Consider the following 24,200-nt stretch of genomic DNA (forward strand, 5'->3'; position numbering starts at 1 on the left):
CTCGCTTCATAGACCCTACCTTCCTCCCTCCCTGGAGAGTTTGTGGCTTCTCGGGATCCAAGCTGGCATAGACGGGACTGTGGGCCACCAGGTCCCTGAAGTTTTATGGGTGGGGAGACAGTGAGCAGCTCTGCAGCCCCCTGGTTCTCCTACACAGGGCCGCACCAGCTTCTCTCGGCTTCTGCGAGCTCTGTTCTCGAAGGGAAGGCCCAAGAGCTCCGTGACCAGCTTTCCCCCACCTAATGTGGGCCTCTCTGCTTGGCTAGGCATGGAGAAGGGAAGCGATTCCCCCTGATTCTTGCTGGACTAAGGGGCTCCCTGTGGAGTAGGAAGTTCCTGGGGGGTCCTAGGGTGTGGGGTTGTGGGGCAGGGCCCAGTCTGACTCAGACCTGGTCTGGGGTCAGAGCCAAAAGGATATCCTGAGCTAGGAGGGGGTGTTCCTGGCTTCCCTGCAGCTTGGGTCCCCGGGGAGGGATGATGGGAGGGGACTGGTAGCATCCAGTTCTATTGGCAGTGTGCCCTAGGATTCAGAACGCAGCAGCAGCCTGGGCTTGGGGCTGAGCTGAGGCGATGAGTGGGGAGTGATGTAGCTCACCTCTCCTTGCTGCTACCCTGTTTGCTTCTCTGATCCCCCCCCACCCCCCACACACACACACCTTCCCCTAACTAGGAGTGGATTGTGCTTCCTGCATGGTGGAGGTGCTGAGGGGTGCAGTTGCCAAGGTGGGGGTGGGGAAAGCCCCGTGCCAGGCTGGGTATGCACATCGGTGGTTTCCAGGCTGGGGGGTCCCCTTTGTGCCCGTTTGGTCCCCCATAGACAGAGTTGCTGTCGTACTGTCCACACACTCCTGTGGTCTGGCTGTGGCCAAGGCAGGCTCATTTCTTCCTCTTCCTGTTTTCTTCCTTCCCCATGGGTTGGCCCCCTCTTCCTGTAGGCCTGGGCTGCCCCCTGCCCTTTCACCTACTCTCTGCTTCCATGGAAGACCCACTTACAGCCCTGGTTCTGGATGGGCCCCTCGGCCACCCTGTGCGTGGGAAGTCCTGAATATGTCCCTCAGGAGCTCGGGTGGGGCATGGTAAAGTCCATATCCTTTCTCTTGGGACCCAACTTGTCCTGGCCTCATATTTTCTGATTGAGCCTCATATTTGCTAGGTCATTCACAGCTGATATGTGGCTTCTGGGAGCTGGGACAGAATTCTGGTTTTTGTGGGGTATAAATAGGAGACGTATGAGAACCATTCTTGTGGGACGAGGCACGGTGTCTTAATGTGGGCACTGTTGACATCCAGCAGCAAGATTCTGTCGTTCCCCCCCCCCCCCCCAAGAAAGGGTTTCTCTGTGTAGCCCTGGCTGGCCTGGAACTCACTCTATACATCAGGCTGGCCTCGAACTCACAGAGATCCGCCTGCCTCTGCCTCCTGAGTGCTGGGATTAAAGGCCTGTGCCACCACCACCCAGCTAAGATCCTGTATTCTTACCTCGCTGACCCCCTAGAGAGGACATGCTCAGAGTCTGCCTTCCCACTCTGGGGCAGGCTGGCCAGTCAGGCCTAGCTGTAGAGACAGACACATGCTGGCAGTGTGTAGGGCTGGTGGGAAGCCTGTGCCTTCCGCCTGGGCCTGGTTCTGCCTTTGGTAGTCTTACCCTCTGTGAGACAGAGTGAGAGCTATGCCTGGGAGGACTCTGGGAGAAAAGAGGGTAGTGTTCATAACTGCGTCCCAGCCCGGTCTGCAGATGAAGCTCTGTAGGAGGGGAGAGGTTGTGGCTTCGTGTGGTGTGTACAAGCACTTTTCCTGGAAAGTCTTAAATAGTTCTAGCCCACTGTTCTAGCTTGAAATCGGCTCTGTCCTGCCCTGCCCCTGCCTGGCCAGCTCAGCCAACTCCAGGCAGGGTAGGGGGTCCAGAGGACGTTTGGTGCCGTGTGTCCCCCCCCCCCCCCCCCCCCCCCCCCCCCGTCTGTCTCGCCAGGGCTGGGGCCCTCCCACCCAAGTTGTGTTTGAGCTCTGCATCTCATTTGCATATGATTCATTAACTGTCTCGAATGCTTAGGAAACCCCCATCTCCCTTGTTTTAAGCTCCCCGGTCTGCTTGGGGCTGGCTTGGGGCTGGGCATGTAACTTGGTTGGTGAAGTGCTTACCTGGCGTGCAGGAAGCCCTGGGTTCTGTCCCCGGGCACCGTGTAAACCTGTCAGGGTGGTGCATGTCTACCGCACCAGGATTCTGGAAGTGGAGGCTGGAGAATCAGAAACTCAGGGTCGTCAGCTAGTTTGAGGCCAGCTTGGGCAGCAGACCCTGTCTCAGAGAATCCGAATGAAACAGAACTGCTTGACTTCTGTCCCTGGGGAACCCTCTTTTTGAAGGAGCACAGAGTGGAAAAGGGAGGCCTGGGAGGCGGCTCTGCTGGGTTTGGGGGCCTCTGAGTTCTTTCTCCCCAGGACACGGGAGGAAATGGTCTATTTCTCTTCCCTCCCCAAATCCAAAGATTTCCCTTTTTTGGTTTGTGAAATACAAGAAGGGAATTTGGGAAAGCGTTGTGGTCAGGCCTCTGCCCACACCCCAGATATCCCTCTCCCCACAACCCTCCCCTCTGTCTGGGAGGAAGCAGATCCAGAAAAATGGGTACTGTTCCCTGCTAGGCCTGTCCACAGAGGCTGGCCCTGGTTGGGGCGAGGCAGAGAGCCCAGGGACCCCAGGGACCCCAGGGACCCCAGGGACCCCAGGTGATGGTGAGAGATGTGGGGAGGGAGACCTAAGTGCCTTCCCTGCACCAGGCGGTGCTAGGTGCCTTCCAGGACCTCGTTTATCAAGGGAGACAGTTCACAGGCAAGTAAACATGCTTAGAGAGGTTAAGCCACTTGCCTAAGGTCACCTAGAGTGGCAGAGCTGAGATTGGACACTTCAGACCTCTGGGGTTTTTTTTCTTCCATCTTCATGGCTGCCACGGCTGTCACCTTTTTTTTTTTTTTTCCATAAAGTGTGTGGCTCTGGAGTGATGTGCATGGTGTGTGTGTGTGTGTGTGTGTGTGTGTGTGTGTGTGTGTGTGTGTGTGTGAAGGTGCCAGCTGATCATGATACCTTTTAGGGATTAAAGAGCCCAGTAAGAAGGGGCACATGGCTGGCGGCCCTCCTGCCTCTTACCCCTTTTTCTGCTGGGCGCAATGGATTGGAGGTACAGGTCTGTGGTTTTCTCTCGCTGGCAGAGGGTGGGGGTGAGATGTGGGTGGCTTGTTTTCACTCTTGGGTTCTGGTTTAAATTCTCTGGCCTGGGTACGAGGGGCCAGGGTGCAGGTACCTCTGTGAGGGTCATGGCTCCCAAAGGACCTTGGAAGCTCCACCTCCTCATTTTTGCCCCTGCCTACCCCTGTTCCCCGGGTAGCCTGGCCCTTGGCCCGTTTCTGTGACCTTTGTCCCCACCCTCATCGGAGAGGCCCTCCCTCTTCCCTCAGGGAGCTGAACAACTTTGAAGTGTGTAGGCCCAGCTGGGTTAGGCTAGTGGAGGCTCTTCGACCTTCCAGACTTTTCCCCAGAGGTGTGTGTTTGGGTAACACACCTCTTCCGGGAGGGACCTGAGGCATTCGTTCTAAGGTAGATACCATTGGTATTCTGTGTGGGCAAAGCTGGATTCTAGAATGTGAAAGACCGGGCCTCAAAAAGTCTGAGCCAAGTGTCACACCCCCCCCCAAAGTAAGGTCAGGATGCCTGGGGTTTGGAGTGAGTAGCTTTCTGGGTTCAGCCGTGGCTCTGGTGGCCTCTCTTTGATCAGCTGCCTCCTAGGCCTCACCTATAGGGAGGTAAGCCTCTGTGTAGACATGAGTCCACCTGAGGGTTGGGGAATCCTGGTACATGTCAATTGATGTTGGGGGGCCACAGTTTCAGTGACGGCCCACAGGGAGGACCTTAGAGCATCTCCTAGCATGAGAAGCAGGTCCACGGGTAAGCTAGGCTGTGTGAAGCCTGGGAACAGAACGTGCACCTTGGGAGACTGTAAGGCCACAGTTGTGTGTCTTCTGCGAGTGTGTACAGGAGCCCATACACACAAGTCCTGAACTGGACTCGTTGTGTGGCTGGGGCCCGGTGTGGAGAGATGCCATCTCTAGGCCGCCTCTGCTTCCGTGCTTGCCTGCACACAGGCTGGGGCAGCAGGCGCGCTCTTGACCACCGAGATGTCCTCTGTAGGCTTGCATGTGTGAGTTTCTGCAAGCGTGTGGGGTATCTGTGTCAGGGTCCGAGTGTAGACACTTGGTGATGACGTCAACCAGCCCTCCTCCTCCTCCTTAGCCTGGCTCTCTCAGCCCATGTTCCTGTTGCATGGGATCCCATAGGAGATGGGGGACAGAGTGGCCCTGTAGGTGGAGCCCTCCCCCCCTCCCCCGGGTTTTCTCTGACATCAGTCATGAAGGGAGGGAGACACCTCATTCAGGAGTGAGGCTCAGTGGTTGGTGTGATGAATTATGGTAGAGATCATGGTCGTGAACACAGTGCGGATCTCACTCCGCTGGCAGCTGTTCTTCTGTGACCACTTCCTGTCCCCTTTCTCTCTGTCTTCCTCAGTTAACAGAAGATACAGGCTGGGACAGTCGGCAGAGGACACAGTGCTCTTCCACAGTGGCCTTGGCAGGAATCCCCTCATTCTCCTCCTGGTCCCCAGCCAAATGCTGGTTTTATATGCATCCTCCAGTCTCCAGGTTTAAGCCTGGAGCTTGGAGCTTGGAACCTGGCATGTCCTAAGTTTGGGGTGTAGGGATGGAGGGAGAATGTTGGAAAGGGACAATTCTTCTCCTCCCCCCCTCCCCGAGACAGAGTTTCTCTTGTGTAACAGCCCTGGCTGTCCTGGATCTCTTCACTCTGTAGATCAGGCTGGCCTTGAACTCACAGAGATCCACCTGCCTCTGCCTCCTGAGTGCTGGGATTAAATGCGTGCGCCACCATGCCCGGCAGAAAGGGACAATTCTTATTTTAGCTTTCTGTAGCTCTATTTTTTTTTTTTTTTCTTTTAAAGAGCTTTACTGAGATATTCACTCACTTACCACAAAAACTGTATACCCGTTAAAGTATACAGTTTAAGCCCAGCATGGGTGGTGTAGACCTATAACCTCAGCCCTCTGGAAGGTGAGACACAGAAAGAGCGCAAGTTCAGTGCCAGCCTGAGTGGTTTAGTGAGTGAGGGCCAGAAAGACAGAGAGCGTACAGTCGCATGGTTTTCGCAGGTTTATAGAGTCATGCGACCACCACCTCCACCGACATTAAAACGTTTTCACCACCCCCAAAAGTTCCCATACCCATTAGCTGTCACTTCTCGTTTCCCTCAAATTCACACCCTAGTTCCTAGTAACCGCAAATCTATGCATACAGAGCTGCTTCTCCTGGACGTTCTTAGAAGTCGAGTCACACAACGATGATCTTTGGCAACTGTGTTGTCCTCCAGGTTGGGCCATGTTTGTGTGTCTGTCAGTTCTTTGTTTTCTTTTTTTTTTTTTTTGGCACAGAACTACTCTAGTGTGTTGGGGATCCACCATTTTAGACCTTTGGGTCGGTTTCACGGCTCCCTTTTGACCTGTGACCCTGCTCTGAACATGGACACATAACCCTTTTTGTGCGTGCGTGCGTGCGTGCGTGACTTCATTGTCTTGTTTCTCGGGTAGATACCTAGGAGCGGACTTGCTAAGTGTGCTAGTGCCGTGTGTAAGTTTTTGAGGAACTGCTCAGCTGTTCTGCAACGCAGTTACAGCGTTCGATACTTCCACCAGCCGTGTGTGGATTCATTTCTGCATATTCTCAACCAGTACTTCTTATCTGACTTGTATGTGTGCACAAGTACGTGTGTGTATATGTGGGGGCCAGAGGCCAGTGTTGGGTGCCCCCCCTTTCTGGATTTTTAAGACAGGGTTTGTCTATGTAACAGCCTTGGCGGTCCTGGAACTTGATCTGTAGACCAGGCTGGCCTCGAACTCACGGAGATCCGCCTGGCTCTACCTCCCGAGTCCTGGGATTAAAGGCGTGCACCACCATGCCCGCCCGGGTGTCTTGTCTCAATAGCTCCCCATCTTAGTTTTTGAGAAAGGGTCTTGGAGCTAATCTGGACCTCGCTGCTTCAGTTAGGCTGGCTGGCTGGCCAGCTAATGTCGGGTCCCCCCGGCTCTGCCCCGCCAGCGTTGAGACTGCAGGTGGGTGACGCCATGCCTGGCTGTTCACAGGGTTGCTTGGTGTCCAAATTCAGGTCCTCATGCTTGCATAGCAAGCCATTCACCAACAGAGCCAAATCCCTAGGCCCTGTTACCTGGTCACAGCCATCCTAGTGTGGAGACATTTAGGAGTCTTCTCGGGAACAGCACCTGACCGGGAGACCAAAGGAAGTAAGAGCTGGTTTTGATTGACTGTGATTATTTTTGTGTCTCTTCTATCATATGTACATGTATGATATGTATATATATGTATATATACATATCATACATGTTTATTTTCAACACGTGTCCCCCTACATGTGTATAATCGACATTCAAATGGATTTGAAGAGTCCTTAGCTCAGTTTCTCCATTTTCCCTTCTGCTTTGCTGCTGCCTATCTGGCCGCGTCACGGAATCTGTACGTCACGGCTGTGTGTCTGCCCCAAGGTGTTACCTGTGTGTACCCTCTGGCCTCAGCTGTTCAGCGAGGGTGCGGATCTGTGTACGCCCTGCTGAGAGGAGCATCTGGTCCTGCGTGTCCTGTCCACGTACCACCTCATCCCCTCTGTGCCGCTTTTGCAGATGGAAGTATGATGAAGTCTGAACTCAGTCTCTCTTGCTGCCTGCTGGGGGCAGGGACTTCCATCCTGGGCAAGCCTTGCCTTCCTGACTTAGAGCTCCCCAGGGCCAGCTGGGCTTCCCAGGGCCACCTGTACTGTTCGGTATTGGAGATGTTGCCTAGGAGACCTGGAGATCCATTTCCCTGAGTGTCTATGGAATTGGGCCTCCTCCTCAAAGGAGGGCTGTACTGATCTGGGATGCTGGGTCTTAGGTTTAGGGGGGAAGTGGTGTGAGAGCCCCCCCCAACTTAGGAGTCATTTTTCTGAGAAGTGCCAACGCTTTGGGGAAGCGGCTTCTCCCCCTCCCTGCCAGCACACGTTCTCTGTATCTTGACCTCAGGTAACCCACACTGGGGGAGGGAGGGCCAGCTGCCTGCCTCAGCTGCACTGATCTTTGGGGTGGCACTGTGTGGACCCTTTCTCGAACATTCTGGGTGAGAGGCCCTCCCATACTCTGGGCCCTGTCCCTATAATTCCCAGTCTGCCTGTGCTACCCTGACACCCCCAGCAGTGTCTGGGCCCTGGTCCTAGGCTGGCCCTGCCAGCCAGGCATGGTGCCAGGTGTCTGCTCAGCTGGGTGCCACAGGAAAATCTCTGGCTGCCCAGGTTGGGGAGCGCCGTGGGGAATCCCGTGCGCCTGCTCAGTGCCCACTTACCTGTCTTTCCTCTTTCTGCAGCACCACAGGACATGCCACCCCCCAGCTGCCTAGCTGGGGCCCTTCTGGGAGTGGCACCCTTTTTGACACCCTGAGGACCAGCTCTGGACCTTCCTACGAAAGTGTCTTCTCACAGAACTGCTTAAACCAAAGGATATCGACTCGATTCTCGGGCCATCCCCCAGTCCACCTGGCCCCTGGCTGGGGAGGGGGCTCCGGAAGGCTGAAATCAACTCACTAACTTTGGACTGCAGCTCCAGGGACAGAAGGGGGTGGGGGTGGGCTGACCACCCAAACCCCCTCCGGGGCCAGGCCCCATGCCCGGAGGAGGAGAGACCGCATGAAGCCCATCTCAGCTGCCTGCCGGACTGTTTGCCTGCCGTGACTGGGACCGCTTGGTATGGCCAGCAATAGCAGTTCCTGCCCGACACCTGGGGGCGGGCACCTCAATGGGTACCCGGTGCCCCCCTACGCCTTCTTCTTCCCCCCCATGTTGGGTGGACTCTCCCCTCCAAGCGCCCTCACCAGTCTCCAGCACCAGCTTCCAGTTAGTGGATACAGCACACCGTCCCCAGCCAGTAAGTCTAGGAGGGGAGGCGTGGGGGCGGGGAGTGTGGAGGGGGGCAAGGCCTCAGGACGTGGCTTCCTGGACACATCTGTTCTGCTGGAGCCACAGGGACTGACAGAGGTCTTTTCTAGACTTAGGGGGACCGTTGTGTGTGCATGTGGCGGGGAGCTGGAAGATGGCCCCACCACTGCTAGCCAATCAGTGGTGGTCTGATGTCGGGGGTGGTGGAGGAGAGATGAAACCATCTCGTTCCTTCCTATGTTGTTGTCCCTCTTTGTCCCCTGTGTCCCTGGTGCTGTGCTGTTGAGGGCCTTATAAATAGCTCTGAGGAGGCATGGATGCGGAGGGCCGGCTGGCCGGCCGAGGTGGATAAACAAACCTCTCAGCCTTCCGTGGTGGAGGGCAGCTCTCCACAGTGAGAGTGAACCCCACCTCTACCCCACCCCCTTCCAGTGCTCTGAGGAAAGGACTTCAAGAGCCAGCCTAGGGCTGCTCAGCACAGCTGGAGCCCTTGCCCTCTTCCTGCCAACTCCCCCGCCCCAGAAGGACAGGGAGGGACTCCATGGGGGCTTTCTGCCTGGACTCTAGCCTTGGACACATGCACAGGCTTGGCAGGGCCCATGTTTTCTGCCTCGACCCTCGGCCATGAGGGTCACAAGTTGGCTGGGCGGGGGTCTCAGTACCCTTCCCTAGCTGGCCAAGCCAGGTAGTGGGAGGTGGCAGTGTCTATGGCCAGCTGGCAGAGTCCAGGCTTGGGGCCTGCCAGGCCGCTTACAGTAACTCTGGCCCCCAGGGCCCAGCTGGGCTCCAGGCCAGGGCCTAGGAGGAGGGAGCTGGGCCTGGCCTGGGGCAGGAGGGGGTAGAAAGCAGGAGAGCAGGCCATGGCTGGCTGGCTGGCTGGCTGGCTGGTCAGCTGCTGACCTGGGAAACGTGTCCCACCTCTCCTGGTTGGCAGGGACTAAGCACCCTGCCTGGCACCCACTGCCCCTCCCACAGCCATGGGCAAGCTGCCTGGCACCACTGCCCTGTGTGCCCGGCTAGGGCTGGGTCAGTGCCCCCTTCTTGGTGTGGGGGCCGCACTCTCTCCTCAGAGCCAGGGAGTCTCTTTGTCCCTGGGGCAGGCTCTGGCTGGGCGCCTCACTGCCCACAATTGGCCATCTGCCCACAGCCACCGCTGCTTCCTGGATCGCTGCCTCTGGCTTTGTCGCAGCCCCCCCTGCCCCCCCCCCCCAAGCCCCACCAGCCTTCAGGACCGTGTTCCTTTAAGTCTCCAATCCCTTATGCTGTGGGGCTAGGAAGCAGACAGGTGCTACCTCAGTTTCTCCCTGCTAGCAACTCCTCAACCCTTCTTCACCTTCCTCCCTTGTCTTCTTTCCACCTTTCACAGGAGAGGCTGAGAACCGCCTTCTGCTCTGGTGGCTCTGGTCTGTGCTGATGGGGCGAACAGAGTTGCTGGGCATTGGGGCACTGGGCGAGTGCACCTGTGTAAAAATACTACCTGCAGTCTGGTGGGGGGCGGGGGGAGCGCGGGGACACGCCTTTAATCTCAGCACTCTGGAGGCAGAAGCAGGTGGATCTCTGAATTCAAGGCCAGCCTGGTCTACAGAGCAAAGTTCCAGGCTAGCTAGGATTACACAGAGAAACCCTGTTTCGAAAAAACAAAACAAAACAAAAGCTCCCTGCGTTTGAAGGGAGCCAGAGTTCCTATTGTCACCCATCCTAGGAGCTGGGAGAATTATACTTTCTTCCAGGAAATGTTTCCTGCAAGCTGATACCTTTGAAGTACCATGTGATGGTAATGAGGGGCTGGACAGACAGACTCACTGGAGGGGGGCTGCAAGGGGATTTGGGATCTGAGCCCTGTGGAGAGACAAAGTAAACTCATTGCCTTCGCCCAGAGTGTTGCAGGCTCCTTCCTCTTTCTTAGAGGTGGGTGGGGAGAGCCCCCACCCTGGTAACCTCCCAGGGTGGGGTGCCCATATTTCGGGCAAATGGCAGCCTTCTTTGGCTTTCTCCACCCAGGTTAGGCAATACCCTCTTCCTGCCCCCTCCTCTGTGAGCTTGTGGGTTTCCCACACCTCCTCCTCTCGTAGTAAACAACAACATCTCTTCCTCCCTACTCCCCAGCCTCCAGCACCTTCTAGGACCAGGGACCCGAGGCCTGGCCTTGGGTCTGACACAGCCAGGCATTCCAGCTCCCTTCCGCAGAGCTCTGGGTGCCTGGAAACAGCTACGAATTTTCCACCTTGAGCCTCTCCTTGGGACTAGGACAGGGGTCAGGCAGTTCCTGGGAAGCAGTGGCTTTTCTTCCATGTCTGCGTGGAGCCAGCCATGCTGACACACCCTGGTCACCTCCCAGGCTCCCTGCTCCAGTCCCGCAGCATCACAGAGTGTCCCGATGGCCTCCCCTTCCCGGTCCTCTTGCTAGGTTGCACCTAGGTGTCTTGCACGAACTCTGCAGAGAGCAGGTGACCTGTGGGAGGACGAAGGCCTCTTCAGGTCACTCTGGCGAGGCTAGGTATTGTCCTGTTGCTAGTCTCCTAGGGAACCAGGGTGGAGGCTCCAGAGATAGCACTCGACTCCTTTCCCTGTGGTGCTTTGGCTCTTTGGTATGTTTACTGTGGAGGCTTAGACTTATGTGTGCAGTGTGAGGAGGGTCAGGGTTGTGGTTTGAGGGGGCAGGGGGTCAAGGCTGAATATGTTGAAAAGGGGGATTAATGGCTTGTGTGTATGGCATGAGAGGATTCTAGAATTCAGTGTGTATGAAGAGCATCAAATCCAGAGCTGGGAGGGGAATGTCAGTCTGTATGCTGGGACTGTGTGTGTGTGGGTGGCTGGGGGCATGATTTAGGGCAGAGGTGCCCTGGTTTAAGGGCCTAAGGGGTGTGACCTTCTTTCAGCTTGTGTTTGGGAAAAGAAGAACACTCTCTAACGTTCTTGTGTTTCCCGGCCTGAGGACACACGGTGGACTTTGTCTTCTTATGCACCCTTGGAACTCCTTGGGCTTCGAGGTTAAAAGCTTGGACATTGTATCACTTCTAGGGTGATCTCTTGGCATGTTTCCTCCTCTGTAACACAGGGACCTTACCAGATCCCTAAGAGGGCCAAGTTAGGCTAGGCACATCCAGAGAGTGTAGGCATAGTTGGTGTGTGCCTGGCATGTGACCCGGTAGAGTGGGAGGCTGCTGAGCACCTACTGTGAGTCAGGACTTTATCTGTGCCTTCAAAACCTTCATCTGCCAGGCAGTGGTGGTGGCGGTGGTGGCGCATGCCTTTAATCCCAGCACTCGGGAGGCAGAGCCGGGTGGATCTCCGTGAGTTCGAGGCCAGCCTGGTCTACGGAGCAAGATCCAGGACAGGCACCAAAACTACACAGAGAAACCTTGTCTCGAAAAAAATCAAACCAAAACAAACTTTCACCTGGACTGTTCCTGGAGAGGCACCTTGCACTCATTGACAAAGGAAGGTAGAAGATGATGAGCCATTACTGTGCAGTAGAACTATCCTGGGAGCTATAAAGCGGGTCTGTTTCCCACCATCCAGACAGGCAGGTTTAGAAGGAGACTGTGGGGGACACTCTGGGGCATGGGAAGAGTGTAGGGGCCTCAGTGTTGTTGAATCTTGTCCTGGTGGCTGGAGACCCTGCCTCTGACTTCTCCCAGTAGGGGGCGCAGGGAAGGACACACACACACACACACACACACACACACAGACACACACACACACACACACACACACACACACACACACACACACCCCGCCTCCTTCTGTGTTTTGGATTTGAGGACTGGAGGGAAAGATAAGAGGCCCAGGGAAAAATCTCCATCCTGCCCTGGAAGCTGTGGATACAGTCTGTTCACACCCCCACTCAACCCCGCTCTGCCCTCTTGCAGCCCAGCAAGAGCATGAGCAGCAGCCGCCCGCCGCCTCCTCCCATCCCCAGACAGACTCTGAGGGAACACAGTGTAAAAGCCATAGTTCTTACTCATATTTTGTTGCAGTTTGCGGGGGGAGGGGCGGCAGGGAAGTTAGAAGCAATCAGTAGAAGAGTTGGGACAGGAACCTGACAGGGTGGCTACAGATTTGCCTTCCACATGTTGGCTGGGTACTTATCTAGATATGGGGATGTGGTCCCCTCCTCCTCCTCCTCCTCCCCCCTGTCTTCCCAGAGCCCAGGCCTAGGAAGGAGGGGGTGTGCTTTTTGCCCCATCCCGTGCTCTCGGGGACAGGGTGCTGCCTAGCTATGCCTTTCTTGGGGTCCAAAATGCAGTCAGCCCAAACACCTTCATCCGGGGTTTTCATTCAAAATGGGGCACCCCACTGTTGATCTCCCAGGAGGGATAAATGGACAGGCTCTCTCAGGGTAGGATGCCAGCATGGATTTGGGGAGGGGATACAGGGGAGGAAGCCTGTCTTCCTCCTAGGCCAGTCAGGGCCTGTGGCCAACCTCTTGCCAAGGGGTGTGTGCCATGGGCCTGTGCCAGTACGGTTCAAGGCTGCCTTTGGATATGTGTGTGTTTGGGACTATAGCATCCAAATGTGTGTGTGTGTGTGTGTGTGTGTGTGTGTGTGTGTGTGTGTGTGTTGGGGGCGGGGCAATAGGATCAGATCCCAAGAGAGGAAATGGGAACCTTCTCCAAATAATGTTAGGACAGTGCCTTCTTCCTTAGGATAGACTGGGGGTCCCTTAGCCCTGGGAGCATTAGCAATCCAGGTTCTCCCCTGCACAGCTGGACCCCAAGTTGCTGAAAACATCAGCCAGCCTGAAGGCCCATACCACTCCCCTACTTGCTCATGGACAAAAGTCTTTCTGATCAGTTCTTCCTGTGCAGCCTTGGGCAGGTCACTCAACCTTTCTCTGAGTCTTTTTGCCCTTCCGATCTGCCTCTGGCAGGCTGCTTATTGTGAGGCCACAGTGACCTGCTTGCTGGGCATGGCCTCGAGTAGCTTCAAGTACCTTGAAGAGCGGTGAGGACAGGGGAGGGGCGGAGCTGGGCATTGTCTCAGGGATGGCTGCCCTGTATTAGGACCTGATGTCTAGTCTGGCACCCGGCCTCAGGTTCTCCTGTCTGTTGTCCCTCCCGGATGAGGGTGGGCAGAGAAGGGAGCCCTGCTTGGCACAGGCTGGGGGTGGAGGTGGTGGTAGTGAGGATTCAGCCCACACCTGCTAAGGGCTTGCACAGCACAAAGCCCTGAGGGAGCTGGGGATGGGAGATGAGACTGAGCAGCAATGAGGCCACAGCCTGCAGGCAGCCGCCACCCCGTGTCCCAGCCCCTGCTGCAAGCCAGAGCCTTCCCTCCCTCCCTCTCTCACTGCCCCAGGACACTGCGTTCCTCCTTGACCTGCATCTCGACCTCATGGCTGCCAGAGCAGACACCTCACCCCAGCTTTTCTGTCTAGCTTCGGAAATCCTGTTCATCCTTCAAGGGAGGTTTTTTTTTTTTTTTTTTTTTTTTTTTTTTGTTTTGTTTTGTTTTGTTTTGTTTTGTTTTAAAGCTAGGGATCTTAATGTGGCCTCTTCCCAGAATCCATCTCAGATGTCCCCTTCCTCATGGCATTCTCCTCCTTCCTTTGAATGCCTCGTTCTGTGGCTCGTTCTCTCTGTCTCGTCTGTCTACCATGAAGTTACTTCTCCCTGGTTTCTATATTGGGTGCCAGTTATCTGGAAGATCTTTGCTCGATCATGAGGGACAATGTCAGGTCCCCTTAGCACCTTGTAGCTGTGAGCACAGAGTCTGCCACATCACTAGTGCCAGGAGCTACATTAGTGAGCAGACAAATATGGAGAACGTCCATGCCAGCACCTCACACTGGACCCCACCTCAAGTGGACCCCAGCACTCATGTGCAAGCCCCTGCCCTCTCTTGGGTGTTCCACAGCCTTTTGCCCTGGGGCAAGCGGCCTTTCTGTCGTCTTGGGAACCTTGTTATTGCGGGTCCACATCACAGCTGGGTATGGTGGAGGGTGGGTCTGTAATCCCGGCAATAAAAGGCTGAAACAGGAGATTGGAGTGGAGTTAAAGGCCAGCCTCCATTACATAGGGAGAGGCCTTGCATCCCCCATCAGAACCCCAAAAACTGTATAGCGGATATTACCTACTTTCCCTCCAGCTCCCTCACATTGCTTCTGCTTTTCACATTTCTTGTGAGGGCCAGGGAGGTGACTGATGGGTTAAGGCACTTACCACCAAGCTTGACAGTCTGAGTTCGATCCTGGGGACCCACATGGTGAAAGAAAACCAGTTCCTAAAAGATCTCTCTCCTCTCTCTCTCTCTCTCTCTCTCTCTCTCTCTCTCTCTCTCTCTCTCAAAAAGATACAACTTTATGTGTATGGGTATTTTGTATTCATGCATGTCTGCCTGCCATGTGTGTGCCTGGCACCCTCAGACAGAGGACAGAGGAGGGTTTTAGGTTTTAGATCACCCAGAACTGGAATTAGGAATCATTGTAAGCCATCATGTGGATGCTGAGAATCGAACCATGGCCCTCTGGAAGAACAGTCACTAATTTTAACTGCGGAGCTATCTTTCCAGTGTCCTCTCTCCCTCCCTCCCTCTCTCTCTCTCTCTCTCTCTCTCTCTCTCTCTCTCTTTCACACACACACACACACACCTTTTGGGTCACACTGTATGTCCCTGGCTGGCCCGGAATTCACAGAGATCCATTATCCTCTGCCTCCTAAGTGCTGGGATTGAAGATGTGCACTGCCATACCCTTGGACGTTGTCCTCTGACATCCATACATGTGCTGTGGAATGCACATACACACCCAATAAATGAGAGCTTATTTGAAAGTACCTTGTGAGTCCATCATCCTCTGTTACCACGGCTACTTAGGCCCACCTTGTCTGCTGTTTGGATTACCGTGATGTTCATTTTAATCTTTTTTGGTTTTTCAGGACAGGGTTTTCTGTGTAGTCCTGGCTGTCCTGGAACTTGTTCTGTAGACCAAGGCTGGCCTTGAATTCAGAGACCCAGCTGCCTCTCTCTCCAGAGTGTTGGGATTAAAGGCGTGTGCCACCATAGCTGACCTCTAGCTGGACATTCTTGCCCTCTTGCAACGCGTTCTTCATAACCTGGAAAGGTCTTTTTACACTGCAATGGGATCTTGCCTCTCCTCTACTTAGAGCCTTTCTGTGGCTTCAGGTCTACAAGCCCATCTGGTCCGGGCTGGCCTTAGCCTACTCTCGGGCCTGGTTCTGTGTACCCCCTCCTCTGGGATTTGGTTATCCACCCTTTCTGGTCTTTTTTGCCCAGCCATCACCTCTCACTGTTGCTCTTCTTTGCCTGACTCTGGACTTTCTTTAGGTCTCTGCCTGAGTCCTTCTCTGACCTTTGAACCTAATAGTCCCTAATAGCACACTATGTTTGTGTCATGATACCACTAACTGCCTTGCAGTGTGTGTGCATAGAAACGGATTTGTGAGGATGTAATTATTTGCCTGTCTTCTGTCTCTTCATAAAGTCTTTTAAGGGCGCGCTCACCAGGACAGCCATATAGAAGGCACTCAGGAAGTACACTTTATCTTGAGTTGGCCCGGTTTGGTGGGCACATGAGCTTTGGTGGCAGAGTTCCCTCTATTCATTTATAAAGCCTCCCCTCAGGGCTGGAGAGATGGCTCAGCTGTTAAGAGAACTGACTGCTCTTCCCGAGGTCCTAAGTTCAATTCTCAGCAACCACATGGAGGCTCACAACCATCTGTAGTGAGATCTGGTGCCCTCTTCTGGCCTGCAGGGACACATGCAGACAGAACACTGTATGCATAATAAATAAGTCTTTAAAAAGGGGAAAAAAAAGCCTCCCCTCTTCCCACAACAGGACTGGGGATTGAACCTAGGGTTTGGGGCATGCCAGACAAACATTCTGCCACTGAGCTACATCTCCAGTGTATTTCTGACAGGTCTCGTGTATCTAAGGCTGGCCTCAAACTTGCTGAAAGTAGCCAAAGATAACCCTAGAACTTCTTTTTGTTTTTTTGAGACAGGGTCTCACTGTATAGCTCTGGCTGTCCTGGAACTCCTTCTGTAGTCCAGGACTTGGACTCAAGAGATCCCCCTGCCTCTGTCTCCCAAGTGCTGGGATTATGGTTAGGTGGTTAGAGGTTAGGGTTACGGCAACCCTAGAACCTGATTCTCTCGGCTCCACCTGCCCAGCGTTGGGATTATAGCATGTATGCGGTGCTGCTCTGTCCACATGGCTACTTCTCCAGCACCGCCCCCCTGCTCTTTCATTTTTTTTAACTCTTTAAAAATTTGAGACACCTTTTCTCTGTGTTGTTTCACAAAATGTTGATTCACTCTGTATGTAACCCAGGCTGGCCTTGAATTTGTGACCCTCCTGTCTCTGTCTGTAGCTGGGATCATAGGCTTGTACCTCCGGACCTGTCTGTATAGGTTCTTGGAGTTGATGTAGGAAGTAAGTGGCAGCATACTTGAAGAACCTGACTTTGAGCAGGGAGATAGCTCATTTGTTAAAGAGCTTGCTGTACAAGCATGGGACCTCTGAACATCCACGTATGGTGAAAACTTGGCTTTTAGGTTAACTTGTGTATTCTTCTCCCTTCTTTTGTTTGTTTTTTTGTTTGTTTGTTTGTTTGTTTGTTTGTTTTGGTTTTTCGAGACAAGGTTTCTCTGTGTAGCTTTGCGCCTTTTCCTGGAACTCCCTTCTTTTAAGAGAGCAGGATAATAGGATACCCTAGTCTTCTTTGAGTATCCCTTCTTTCTAGGGACCTACCTAAACTAGGCGTTTCTTCCACGGAAGAAGCATCCTAGGGAGGAAGTGGTCAGCTGGAAAGCCCCAGTGTCTCCTTTTATCTGTCCTGGGCTGGCCCATCCCAGTTCCCGGGCTGGGAGACACCCTGGGCGGAGCTATGCTCGCCGGAAGCACGCAGAGTGTGGGAGGAGAGCTCCCCGCTTGTGTTTGTGCTAACAGCTCAGTTCTGCAGCGTCGGATTCCGGCGGGCGAGCTGGCAGCCGGAGTCTCACATGATGTCACAGACAGTGACACAAGCTGGGTGTCTCATTCCGACACAGCGCCCAAGCTGCACAATGTCATACCCAGGACACCCAGCACGCCACATTGGTGGCTCTAACGCTGGGCCACCTGCACCTGGGCTCTGTGCCCACCGCCCGCGTGTTCGGAGTTTGGGGCCGGACCGGGCCGAGAAGGTGGCCGGTGGGCGAGCCTCGAGGGCGGGTTGGCGAGCGGGTGATGTCACGGGCAGCGGTGGGTGGGTCACTAGGAGGTGAGGCGCCGCCAGGCGAGTTCAGCTAGAGTTCAGCCGCATTGCATTAGGCAAATGAAGCCGGGGCTGGGTGGGGGGTGTGTTTTTAGGGGGAGGACACCGGGACCACCCCCACCTCCCCGCTGCAACATCGCTGGCCGGGGATTGACCAGAAGTACTAGGGAGGCTGGGAGCCGGAACTGGGATGGGGAGGATTCCCTCCACTCTTCGGTCATGCCTCCTGGTGCACACCGCTCTCCATACGCAGCCTGGCTCTGTGCTCGGCTCATTTCCCGCCTCTGTTCCCACTCCGAGGCTCCCTCACTCGCGGTCCACATGCCGCCTTCTGGCCCTCGCTTGCCGGCATCTCGTTCTCTGCAGCCCGACCCGCAGGGAAAGGGTTAAGCCAGGGGCGGCGCCTGGCCAGGGCGGGGCGGAGGCGAGGGGCTGGGATCCCAGAGAAGGGGCGCGCGGGCTTGGGGTGGGGGGCGGCGCGCACACCGGAGACCCAGCAAGCGGCCCGCCGCCGGGCCGGCGGAGGCGGGGCCGCACGGGGTTCCCCCACCCGTACCCGGAATCTAAGCCGCGGAGAAGCCCGGGAGCTCTGGCCGGCAGAAGGAAGTGCTCGGTGACCCCCGTCTCCGCCCCGATCCCGCCCCAGGCCAGCAGACTTGGGGAACCGCTGGACTCTGCCTGGGACGCCGGAGCCTCCAGTTCTCGGGCCGCCGGGCGTTCCACTACGAGCGAGCGCCGAGGGACCTCCTCCAGCCCGCGCAACTTCCCGCTTTTCACCTGGGACCGGCGGAGCGACCTGCGGACTTAGGCGCGGGCAGTGCTGGGCAGGGCGCCCCACCGCGGGGCCGCCCGTCGGGGCGAGGGGACTTGTCCCTTTGCCCCCCGGCCGCTCCGCGGGGATGGCGCCTCCGGCTGAATGACGGGAGCCGCGTGCAGGACTTCCCCTCCTGGACCTCCGGCCTTCGTGGGGCAAGATGTACGAGAGTGTGGAAGTCGGGGGGCTCGCCCCCGCCCCTAACCCCTTCCTAGTGGTGGACTTTTATAACCAGAACCGGGCCTGTTTGCTCCCAGAGAAGGGGCTCCCTGCTCCGGGTCCCTACTCCACCCCGCTCCGGACTCCGCTTTGGAATGGCTCAAACCACTGTACGTACCGGTCTCCACTGTGCTACCATAGGAGCTGGGGTGCGGGTGGCGGCGGGGGGCCTCTCTACCCCTCACTTTCTCTCCGTCTGTCTCGCTGTAACTCGGTTGTCCTAGCTGGACAGTTGCCCTCCACCCAGTGACCCTGGCGCGCTACCATGGTTAGGGCTCAGTAACTTGGAGCGTTCCTTCTCCCGGAGACATGAAATCCCAGCCTCTGGCCCCCCATTTCCATCTTCTTGGTTAGGATCCCATAGCTCCACAGCCTGCTGGAGGGTGGGATAAAGGTCCTGGCTGTGGGTTTGTCTGTTCCGAAGAGGAGGGGCCACCTCCTCAGATCCCACCCCTGCTGCCCCAGCCCCTGCTCTTGACTCCCTGTAAGCGGGTGGGTGGTAGGGCACTGCTCACACTGTCTATGGTGTTGATAGTGGGGTGTGTCTGAAAGGGACTTCAGCAGATGGTTGCTGACCTGGGAACCCCTTACACTTTGAGAGGCAACTAGTCCATCTTAGGGGCAGGTCTGGCCCCGTCCACCTGGCTGGCGGGGTGCACTTAAATGCTGGGAACAGGGGAAGAAACTGGTGTGAAGAATTCTCTTTTCATCCCGGTTATTCCTAGGGAATGTTTGATTTTTAAGGGCCGAGAGGAGGGGATCCTCTGGCATTGAGAATGCATCTCCACCCCTCATGGGTCCTTTTGTTACCCTGTCTAGGGAAATAGGGCCAGGCTTTGTGCTGTTCAGAGGGACAGCTGATGTGAACCTTGATGTCCTGGCAGCTGAGCACCCTCTCTGGTTCAGTTGGGTTCAGGCTCTGCTGTGAGGGAGGGTGCTGTTCACACCCAGGACCTGTGCGCATGCCCCAGGGTGCACACCTGGGCATGTTTATGCCCAGCTGTGGGGTAGTGTGTGTTAGATGGTAGGGAGCTGGTGCTAGGGTGTTAGATGGCTCAGGTTTCATCTCCCACTCTGCTATGGGATCGGTTCTTCCCAGGAGGCCCCTCCACCTCCCCATACCCGCTGCCACTCTTCTGCATGCCAGGGAGCAATGGAAGATGGGGGTCTCTTCAGGCCTACCACAGGTTTTCTCAACCCGTGGGTCATGACCCCTTGCGGGGGGGGGGGACACGGCGGGAGGGATCCAACGGCCCTTTCACAGGGGTCTCATATCAGATGTCATTTATGTTACGATTCAGAACAGCAGCAAAGAAAATAATGATATGGTTGGGGGTCACCACCACGCGAGGAACTGTATTAAAGGGTTGTGAATTAGGAACGTTGAGAACCACCGGCCTAGCATCTTGGGGAAGGCTAGAGTAGAAAAGGATTTGCCCACCTACAGCAAAGACAGCCCTTTCAGAGACACCTTCTTTGGGCCTTTCCTATTGTCTTGCCCCCTGACCTCGGCCTCGAAGGCAGAATCAGCTGTTAGGGTTTAGGCTAGGAGGGGTGGGTAACCATTGGCTTCGGAGGGGGAAAAAAAGCAGTGAAAAGTAGCATCAGGACCCTTCCCGTTCTCCCAGCCCTGTAAGAAGGAGCCACCCTTGGGGGGGAATAACTGGGCTGAACCCGAGGCTCCCCTCTCCCTTGCACTGGGGGAAGGGAGGGCCTCAGCCCCTGGGGTCTCCTCCTGCAGCCCTCTAGGACAGCTGAGCTCTTCTTGGCCCAGAACGTAAGGGAGGAGGCTAGCAGAGAACAGGAGACAGCCCTTTCGGGGATCCTCCTTGTCCCCTCCGTCCTCCAACCCTGGACATGGGGAAGTGGAGACCTGTCCGCACACAGAACCTGCTGTGGGATAATGGTGGTGGCCTGAGTAGAGCTGTGTGTGTTCCCCGGCCTTCTTCACTCTTCATGGAGGCTGTGGAGTTTCTCGGCGGTCCTTGGTAAGGACCTGGAGTCAGGGTGACCACTGCTGGTGGAGCCTTTCGGTGTACGGAGACTGGTGCCTGGAGTCACCTCGAGATCGATGTCTTGGAGAATACTTACCCCCTGGCCGGCACCCACCGAGGGAAGAGAGCAGGGTGGGCTGTGGGTGGAGACCTGCTGGGTACGGCAAGGCCTTGAGGACTTGGCTCTCCTCCCACAGCCCCCATTTCGGTACACTAGAGGACAAGGGGTGCACAGGATGTGGCTCCCCATCTGTCCCCCACCAGTCTCTGCCGCTCACGCCTCCACCCGCTTCCAGACGTCCAAGAATGTGAAGCACGTGGATGCCCGTAGTGGTGGTGGTGGGGGGGATGGGAGAGATGCTTATCATCGACCGACCGCTAAGTTGGGGCCTCGCATTGAGCTTTCGGGCTCTGCTGCACCCAGGGCCACCCTCACCCTCTCCCCACGAGGAGGAGAAAAGGCCGTGCAGAGCGGCTCCACGCCCCCTCCCCGTCTCTCCCTCGGGGCTGTGAGGGGAGCTGCAGAGAGGGCGCCAGCTGGATTGGGAGGGGAGCCGCTGGCCAGGGGCCCAGCTGATTTCCTGCCGATCTCCTTCAGGAAACTGGCCCCTTGCGCCAGCCTGCGAACGGCCCTGGGGCGTGGGGACCCGCGCCGTGTGCGCCCGCCCAGGAGGGGAGCTGGGGAGGGGCGGGCACCCTGGCAGCGGCGGCGGCGGCGGCGGCGGCGGCGGCGGCGGGAGAGGACGCCGGGCCTCCTGGGCCGTTTCCAGCCCTTGGCTGCTGGCTGGAACTTTGAGCTGAGGTCTGGTCTTTCTCCAGCCCCAGCCCTTCTGCAGGAAGTGGAGAGATTTGTGGGCTGGGGCCTCAAGGGAGGGTGGCTGGTGGGGTGGGGCCAGGCCAAGGTAGTGCCCATCCCCCCCCCACACACACACCTGCTCACGCTGCACTGTTGCTGTGTCCTAACTCAGCAGAGGCTGAGAAGACCCACACTTAGGGCTTGGTCTTGACACTGGCCTCCCTAGGCTGCTGGCTGGAGGCCTGGGGAGGTGGGAGATTGGGCCTTGGGATTTGAATTAAAAACGCAGAGCTGGAAACCCCAGAGTTGAGTTACCTGGGTGACAGGTGAGGGCGGGGTGCAGACGGAGCTACAGCCCATGAGGTCACCCACCCGCCAGCTGCTGGGGGCGGTTTGAAAAGAGGCCTCGCCCAGCCCCCACCCCTCACGTCCAGCATCTTGCCAAACACAAATTTAAAAAGCACAGCTCTTTAATCTCCATAAACAACTTTCTGGACTTTGCCTTAACTAGATTTCTCTGAGCCTTTGCCTCTCTGGTCTGTCCTTGGCCTTTTGCTCTTCACCCTGGTTCTCTCTCTCCCTGTGCCTGCCTCCCTCCCCTCGGCCCTGAACCCCAGATCTCCTTCAGGCCTCCTTTCCCTCCAGTTTGGCTTAGTTTGGAGGTTGGGACTGGGGGGTGGGGCTGGGGCTGGGGGTGGGGGGAGGTGGGCAGGTCCAGGGCAAAGGGTGGGTTAGGAAGAGGGAAGGGGAGGTCAATGCCTTCTTCCTGTGCTTGTTGGAATGCTGACCAGGATTGGAGGCCAGCCCCCCCCCCCCCCCCCCCGCTTGTCCTTGACGCCCCCCTAAGCCTGGATTGTCTATTGTTACTGCTTCTACGTCTTGGAAAAAGTTAGCGCCACAAAGCGTTCCTTTGTGGCTCGCCCCTTCGCCTCCTGGCCTCACCCAGGCCCCCCAACCCCGCCCCCCCACCAGCAGCTGTTCTCAGGCCTCCCTGCCCGTTGGATTTGCTTGTCAGGCCTCCCGAGAAGGAAGTGGGGTGAAAAGCCAGGGCAGGGCAGTTCTGTGTAGGTATGAGGAGCGGATTGCTGCGGGCCAGCCTACACCTCACGGGGGTGTGGACCTCGACAAGTCCTTTTCCTGCAGGATGGTCTCTGGTTAGGGAAGGGGACATGGGTTACAGAAATGCTGGTTGGTCAGGCTGATGTCCAGGCCCAAGTAGGAGCCAGGAAAAGCCCTGCCAAGACCAGTGGCATGGCTCCCAGATATGTTTGCAGGTAACAAGGGAGGGTGGTAGTATGCAGCCAGGCTCCAGTGTCCCCAAATGTCCTACCTCTCTGCCTGGGCTTTGCAGCCACAGGAGCCAGTCACAACATGACATAACACAAGCCGTTAAATGCTCGGGCACAGGAGCCGGGTACACCTCCATGCACTTACTGGGGTACAGATGGAGTTAGGTGGGACTCTTGAGTAGATGGGGAGGCAGGTTCTTAGCCATGCTTGACTCCGTAGAAATGGATGTGACAAAGGAGGATGCTGGAGGGCCTTCTGGGAATCTGGGATAGTCTCTGTTAGAGTTATCTGTCCTGCCGCATCTCCAGTGGCCCAGGCTCTGGGCACAGCTCTCACCCAACTAGCCGTGTTCTGTCTGGGCTGGTGGGCACAGAGCCAGGCACAGAGCTTTGGCTTGGGTGGACTGCCCCTGCCGGCTAGGTCACCCCTCCTGGCTGCCCTCTTGGAGCTGAATAACAGCAGAGGGGGTAGTAACCCGGACGTAGTATTTAGGCCAGACAGACAGAACATTGATAGGAACAGACCCTTTTTGTCACACTGTCTCCCCACAGACAGGGGGCATCCGAAGTGACAGGCTTCCAGGGGCCATGGGGACTCTCCTCACTGTCTCCAGGAGGTCCCCCTGTCTCTCTCGGGGAGTGCTCTCCTGCTTTGCCCCAGCGTCGTGTGATTCTTCCTGTGTGCGGCCTGGGACCCCACCTTAGCCGGGGGATTGTTTGGGTGGGGGAGGGGCTCTAGCTGCTGTCGGAGGGAGAGCGGAAGCAGAAGGGGCCAGGGAGTGGCCAGCTTTGAATATCCTGTTGACCTCTGTTTCCTCTGCTTTCAGTCTGTCCTTCCCTCCCTCTTTACTTTAACTCCTTCTGAACTTGGGGGAGCTCTGGCTAGGGTGCTGTTTGTATTAGGGCCTTGAAATCAACCTCATTCCCTCACCCTCCAATTACAGCTGTGTGTATATGTGTGTGCACATGCGTGCATGTGTGTGTGCATTCGTGTGTGCATGCATGTGTGTGTGCGCGTGCATGTGTGAAATCTGGAATTGAAGGTGGGTCCTGGGGACATAGGAGCCATGGGGTCTGGATATTTAACTGTCAGCCTCCTTCCGCTGGCTGGCTGGCAAGGACCAAATTTGCAGAGACCATCACTGCCCAGGCTTTGAATCTTGCCCTTGGTGGCGAGGTTGGGATTCCTTCGGGCAGGGTGGGCAGGGTGCTGAGGTTAGCGACCTGGGTCTCTAACTCTCCTTCTTCTCTTCCAGCCATCGAGACCCAGAGCAGCAGTTCCGAAGAGATAGTGCCCAGCCCCCCCTCGCCACCACCTCTGCCCCGCATCTACAAGCCTTGCTTCGTCTGTCAGGACAAGTCATCGGGCTACCATTATGGGGTCAGCGCCTGTGAGGGCTGCAAGGTGAGTGGAGGGCGGCGTGGGGGACAGTCTTGGGTAGATAAATAGGACGCCCCCACGGTTGTGTCCTCAGCATGCAGTTGGCAGGGGTGTTGCCGAAGCCGCCCACTTGTGCTTCGTCAGCAACTGTGGAGGAGGGGGACATCTACAGCGAGACCTTCTCCGTAAATGAGCAGCCTCCTCCTGCCATGCCCCCCTTGTCTCTATCTGGCTGGCAGGGTGTACACTGGCCCTGACACCGTTGCCCAGGTTGCCATGGTGAGCTGGCTGCTTCCTGGCTCTTGGCTGGGGACCCAGGAGGCCTGCCCCCAGTGGCCTTGCCTGTAGCCTTCTATGGCATCCTTGCGGGAGACAGCTAGTAGCAGACACCCTGCCTTGGCTCCCTTCAGGTGTCCAGGCTGTGGGCTCCCTAGTGGCTGCTGGGTTTCCTGCTTTCTT

At 56.5% G+C, this 24,200-nt stretch overlaps 1 protein-coding gene across 4 annotated transcripts in view; it reads left to right on the forward strand.

Annotated features, from left to right (window-relative positions):
- Window positions 1-24,200, forward strand: part of Rara (retinoic acid receptor alpha) — a 45,249-nt gene that overhangs the window by 13,099 nt on the left and 7,950 nt on the right. For 2 of the 4 annotated variants that reach the window (XM_059271720.1, XM_059271719.1), the window contains exons 2-3: window positions 7,463-8,019; window positions 23,617-23,765. In XM_059271720.1, coding sequence (XP_059127703.1) covers window positions 7,842-8,019; window positions 23,617-23,765 — 327 coding nt within the window. In that variant the 5' untranslated portion in view covers window positions 7,463-7,841. Of the gene's footprint in view, window positions 1-6,525; window positions 6,754-7,462; window positions 8,020-18,208; window positions 18,392-23,616; window positions 23,766-24,200 lie in introns of those variants that run through there. The other 2 variants (XM_059271721.1, XM_059271723.1) reach the window with 2 other exon arrangements.

This window comes from Peromyscus eremicus, chromosome 8a (genome assembly GCF_949786415.1).
Source record: "Peromyscus eremicus chromosome 8a, PerEre_H2_v1, whole genome shotgun sequence".
Taxonomy (NCBI): domain Eukaryota; kingdom Metazoa; phylum Chordata; class Mammalia; order Rodentia; family Cricetidae; genus Peromyscus; species Peromyscus eremicus.